This window comes from Nematolebias whitei, chromosome 2, assembly GCF_014905685.2.
Source record: "Nematolebias whitei isolate Nwh7 chromosome 2, NemWhi1, whole genome shotgun sequence".
NCBI classification, from domain to species: Eukaryota; Metazoa; Chordata; class Actinopteri; order Cyprinodontiformes; family Rivulidae; genus Nematolebias; species Nematolebias whitei.
The window spans coordinates 9,257,650-9,263,969 of NC_056499.1; the positions used below are offsets into that span (position 1 = coordinate 9,257,650).

General features: G+C 42.5%; 1 protein-coding gene across 1 annotated transcript; it reads right to left on the reverse strand.

Moving 5' to 3' along the window:
- Nucleotides 1-1,613: 1,613 nt before the first annotated feature.
- On the reverse strand, nucleotides 1,614-4,487 carry LOC119422618 (ras GTPase-activating protein 3; the record flags this gene model as incomplete). Its single annotated transcript, XM_037690006.1, is given in 6 exon segments — nucleotides 1,614-1,717; nucleotides 2,643-2,826; nucleotides 2,912-3,015; nucleotides 3,092-3,300; nucleotides 3,376-3,458; nucleotides 4,381-4,487. Coding segments are annotated over 6 exon segments (763 nt in total), but the record flags the coding sequence as incomplete, so codon positions are not given.
- Nucleotides 4,488-6,320: the final 1,833 nt, after the last annotated feature.

The following is a 6,320-nucleotide window of genomic DNA, read 5'->3' on the forward strand; positions in this document are numbered from 1 at the left end:
GGCTGTTGTCTACGGTGAGGGGTCTGAGCTGAGCTGCTAAACTCCGCTCCCCGTCTGAAGTGGTGGAGCAGAATGGGTGGTGGGGGAATTGGTAGGCGGGGTGCTCGGTTCTGTTGACAGGGCGGGGGCGCCCTCCTTGGATCGTGGTAGGGGAAACACTGCACCTTGGTATCGGCCCTCATGTTTATGACGTTATCTGCAGGAGAAATTAAGATGGTCAGATTTGGATTCATTTATTTTTTTAAATAGTTTAAGTGACAACTTCTGTTGTGATCCGGCGTTATATAAACTGAACTGACATTTGTCTGAAACGTTTCATGTCAAAGGAAAGCTTCCGTGCACCGCCAGCGCTCGAGATGGCTTGAAATGCCCATGACGACTTTACGACTATTTTAGGAGAAAGGTTGCCACACAAATTTGTTGAACCCGTTTAAAAATCAAATGCATATCCACATTTCGTCCAAGGAAGCTGAGAACCCCCACCAAAGCAGCAAGACTTTCAGGAGACGCTCTCTTAAACACCATTCACCAATTAGTCCAAGCCCAGTGAGACACCACCTTAAATCTGAGGCCGCTGTTCTCTCCGTTTGGGTCGGAGGTGAGCCTCTGCCTCAGGAGGAAGAGTTCGAGTACCTTAAAGTCTTGTTCATGAGCGATGGATCGATGGATCAAGGCCTTCTCCGCAGTAATGAGGGCACTGCTCAGAAGAAACTCTGAGGATCCATTTAGTCAAATTTGAAATAAAATCTCTGTGTAAGCAGATAAACAAAGCGTCACACTTCTCTTTTATAAACAAAATATGGATAAAACAGAAGCTCAACATCCAGCCCTAACAGAATAAGGCTTAGCACACTGATAATAAGAAATAAAAAGTTGTAAAATTGTACTTGGAGTGACATTTTATAGCTTTTGGACTCGCTTGATCCCTTCTTATGCCCTGTTGACACTGACAGGTTTAATGGAGGTAAAAAAAAAAACAAAGAAACATGGGGACAAAAACACTCAAATGAGATAAATTACAGTCCTTTCTGCCTCCTGAAGTTTGGTCAGTCAGACATGAAACACAATGGACCTTTTCACCTAAAATTAAAACAAGCAGACACGAGTCAAACTGAAAAAAGAAGCTTTTCTTTGAAGTGTGCAAGGCTTGTTCATCCACAGATCTGGAGGCAAATAAAGTGCGTGCTGGTCACTGTCAGAACTGTCCAGTGAAAACTTTATTCTCTTTTCTTGGGCAGGTGAGCGTACGCTGTAATCTGCTTTTTAAAAAAAATCCAGAACTGTTCCTTTTTTAAAAATCTCCCACCCATTTGAGGGTCGCTTCTCCAAACTTTGGAGCGATGAATCCGAGACGGTGCAAGGAAACGTCCGTCTCCACAAGCCGGCTCTCTCCGTTTGGCAGCAAGTTTTCTTAAAACTAAATGAATTAGTTAAATCAGATGGTCCTTTTTTGTTTTTTTTGCCAAACTGGCATCTTTAAAGAGTTATTCGGCTCAGACGCACCTTTAATTTAATCTTGATTAGAAGAGAACAAAAAGATTTCAAACTCAGCACAGGACACAGAGCTGAGCTGTGTTTGTTTTTTCTTGCAGTGAAGAAAAAAAACTGCTGGTTGTGAACGTAACAGAGGCAGTGAAGAGGTTAGATGGAGTAGGTGGAGCTCTCCGACTGCTGGCGGATGTAGCACTGAAAGCTCTTGTCTCCGATCGGATGCTCCCTGAAAGACAAACAGAAAGAAGGCGCTTGCTGAACAAAACAGTAACGTTTGTGACCGGCCACGGCAAAACCAGGAACAAGTCTCCCCTGGGTCGTTTTGAGTTATTTACAGAATCTGAAAGTGTGGGTTCTAAGTTATCCAATGATGTCAAACACATGACAATAAAAATAAATTAAAAAATGAATGAATGAAGAAGATACGGCCATTTCAATGTTGGCAATCTGCAAATAAAATTAGGGAGAAAACAGGCCTCAAAGTTTCAGAAGAATGTCCCCATTCCTGAAGCGTTACCAGGGGGTGTTAACAATGGCTGTTCATTTACATTAATTTGCCTTGGGGTGGTTTCTTCATAACTTCAACTAGTATATTTTGAAAAAAAAAACAACCCTTCACCATTTTCTCAGAAATTGAAGGTTTTTTCAGCTTTTTTTTTTTTTTTTCCAGTTTGAGCGTGCGCGACTTGTTCCTGCTTTTCCCGTGGCGCGTCACATTTCTGAACTGCAGTAAAACTTAAAAGCTTTGCATTCCTCGAAGGAATGAGCACCCAAAGTATGTGTTGGGGGGAGACTCTCAGCTACTACCACACCAAATTTTAGCTCAATATCTGTAAAATTTGTCCATTTTCTTGTAATTTCTGTGATTGCAGACTGATCCACTGTGGCGGCCATCTTAAATCATGTTGACACTAAACTATAATCAGCTGTAGTCGAACACTTGATGATTAATTTCTGAGAGTTTTGTTAATCCGGTGGTTCGTGAGATATTTTGCTAACAGACATGCATATATAATGAGCCAATAAAGGAGATGGATTAAAATTAGATGTTGTTAGATGAATATTTGTACGTCAGCACCACCTGCTGGTGAAGCAGGAAGCTGCACACAATAAACACGAGCTTTGTATCTGAAGATAAATTGATCACACACTGGCTGCCGATCTTGGCCTTCTTGAACTTGTCCCGTTTGTACTTGGTGTGCTGCTGCTCCAGCGCCTGCACAGCTGCGATGATCTGCTTCAGGGACTTGTACGTCTCCTGCGGGTCGTCGATGACGAAGTTGGAGTACTCCTCCTGTTCAGGCCCGTCATACACGGACTTACTGCCGCACGCCTCTGTGGAGCAAAAAACAGGGTGAGTGACAAATATGGAGAAAATCTCAGACAAATATGTAAAAAATAACATAAAATAAAAACAGACCTTGCATCTTGATCAGTTTGGTCATGTATGTGCTGAAGAGGGAGTAAATCCTCTCGGTCTCTCTGTCTCCGTCCACGTCCAGCTGGATGTTTGCTGGGAGGCCCCTGGAAACAGAAGAGCGTTCGGTGACAAGGAGGAAAACTAAAAGGGGGGTTTCTTGTCGTGGAGGGATTTATGTACCCGGTACAGGGCGTGCAGCCTGGAGCCGTGTCGGCTGACAGCTTGCAGCAGAGCCAGTGTCCGTTGAGGTAGGCTGAAGGGTGGTAGGTGCTCAGGCGTTTGCGGTTGCACTGGCTGACTTTGGTCAGGATGTCGATCCAGTCGCGCGCCTCCACGCAGTTGTTGGCCTGGATGTAGAGCGCTCGCTCTGGCTGGATGACCTGGAACATCTGGAGGAGGGGAAACAGGTTCACTTAAATACTTAGAGCAAACCGTTGGACAGCAGAAAGAGAAGAAATCCTCACATTTTTCATCTTGAAGGACTCCTCCTCCAGCCGCTCCACAGCCAAGATGTTTTCTATAGGAATGCTGCACAGAGCGCCCTCTCCTGGAAGCAACAAGCAGCACATTCAGACAAGAAACGCACAAAAAACGTGCAAAATGATCTCTACGATGTTGATGAACCAGACAAATCATGCAGCTGGAGTTCATTCAGAACAATAAATGTGATGCAGGCTGGCAAAACGAGTCAGAATGAGAACAGGCTGTCGTGTAAAAAAACATGAAAATGTTGATTTTTGTGTCCAAACGAGTCCTTAAAGGCACCATCAATCAATCCTTGTAGCTAACTAGACATGAAATCTTCCTTTACATTGAAGTTTTCTATCAGGCATGTCTTCAAAAATAATTATTTTCATGTTCTTTGAAATTGACCATTTTCTCTGGCTGCTGCAGTAGCGCTGGGAAATCCCTTTGTATCCGTTTATAAAAAGCCTAATAGACAGGTTAGGTCAAGTCATAATTTATGTTTATGTGAGTAAAATAAGGACGTTTATATTTATTTTTGGTCTGCTGACAGCGTACAGCACACACAGGGAGTTCATCTGTAGCCTCAACATGTCAACAGGACGAAGCACTTAGCAAGATGGCTGCCGTCAGTGGCCATTCCAGTTCATTTTAGTTTCAGTGATTCTTTGATCGCAGAAGTTAAACCTCCAATCTTTCCTCTGCGGTTCTGTGAATCTCTTGCAGGAGAGAGAATGCTTCCACGCCTCAGTGCGGTTAGTGTATAATTAAACTTCAGCAGAGAATACCCATGATTCCCTTTCAGAACAGCTCGGCCTCAGTTTGTTAAAAACAAATCGCCTGCTCAGGAACCTAAACCTCCACCGCATGCGCAGAATGATGAGCGTGCAGACGAAACGCACGCCCTGCAGATTCCCTCCCGCTGATCTGAACACAAACAAGCACAAGAACAGACGAGGAAACGATCCGACGGAGAGATTTTCCTGCGAACCCGCTGACCTCACCTTTTGTTTTGTGGTAGGTGAACTCGTGGTTGGTGAGGCGGAACCATCGCTTCTTGAAGTTCTTCATTCCAAACCGGTTTCTCCCCTGAGCTCGTTTTATCATAAATCTGAAGGAAAAAACAAAACAACAAAAAAACAAGTTCAGATGTTTCTCTGACACCAGCCTGAACGGAAGACTTGACTGTTTGTATTTGATTTAATCTGAACGATTTGTCAGCGTTTATTTCTTCATCTGCATGCTGGTATAATCACAAGATTATAAGCCAAAAGAAAGGAGCTGGAGCAGCAGACTAAAAGTACATTTTTACCCTGTTTTCATAATAATATTTAAAACTTTCCCTCCCAAAATGTTGACCTGTTTTGAGTTTCTTCTGTATATTTTGTGCCGTCAAACTGCTCCCACACACTTTGCTCTATTTTAGCTGTTCGTACTTCATAGAGTTCGGCTGAACTGGGAGTAGTGCCCGATGACTTTTGCTTTTTTTGCAACTTTAAAACTTTTCTAAATATCGAACTTACTTTCCCATAGAAATACTTAGAAAACTGTTCATGTTTTTCAAAACAATTGTTCTCTTTGAAATCTGCTTCAGCGTACTTGCTCTATTTTTGCCTTCTTATGCTACTTTTAGCTTTCATCTATGTTTTTGCTAGTTTTAACTCTTAGCTACTTCTTTCAGCTTTTCCCTCTTCAGTGATCTCCACAGTGAGTCATCCTCCTCCATCTCACTATGTCCTCACTCCAACTACATCCATGTCCTCTCTAACTTTAGCTTTTAGCTCCTAACTTACTAATTTTAGCTGCTGACGTTTTAACTTGTGCTCTGACTGTTTCCGCTCTTGTTCTGCTTGTTTTAACTTTAATCTCTTAGTTTCGGCTTCTCCAACAAATTTCAGCAGTCTTCTCTGGGCCAAAGCTCACTTAAAATGGACTAAGGCAAAAATGTAAAACTATTATATGGTCAGATGGGTGGTATAAAGTAGCTCCAGGGATGTGGAAAGTCAAACAAATCAAAATCTGAAATTCTTGTTGAAAACCACAAACATCACATCTTTTTTTTACTAAAAAGCAGAGGGACCATCCAGTCTGTTATCAGCACACAGTTCTAAAGCCAGCCTCTCTGATGGTATGGAGGTGCTGGTGGCACTACTGCTTATACATCTGGAATGCTACTATCAATGCTGAAAAGTATTTATAGGTTTCAAAAACAACTTATGCTCCCATTCATCAAGAAAATCCAGAAATGAGGATCCAGAACTGTTGAAGAGCTAAAACCCTCCAGCAGACCAGAATGACCACACTCCCTAGAAGAACTTCAGAAACTGGTCTCCTCAGGTCCTCAAGACTGTTGCTAAAAGAAAAGGCGATGCTTCAGAGAGGGAAACATGGACCTGGAAGAACTGCTGAGATGTGTTGCTGCCATAAAATTCAAAATGAACTTTTTTTCTTTCCAAAAATGAAACGATTTCATTTCAACATTGGATTCGTTTATTATTTCCCATTGTGGATATGGTTTTCCATAATTGGGAGTTGTAATATATACAGTAGTCCCTCGCTACTTCGCGGTTCGTTTTTTGCCGACTCGCTCTATTGCGGTTTTTCAAAATAAGATTGGTCATGACACACAATTGGCTGATTGATGGATGAGCCGCACGATCGGCATGGAATTTTAATTTAAAATAAATTATTAAAAATTATTTAACACCTGCTGCACCTTTGTGCAGCCCACACTGTAGGATAAGCTTCCTCCTGCAGCTGATCAGCTGATTTCTGTGCAGAGTGGAGAAGTGGGCGTGGCCGAGAGTGCTTGCAAGGGGCACAGAGCAGCCGAGGCAAAGAGCTGAAATCATGACATCCTGTGCTCTTTTAGAGTTTAGAAACATTGTTTAGAATAATGCAAGAGTGTGGGAAGAGTTTAAAATGCCTTAATATACATCTATAT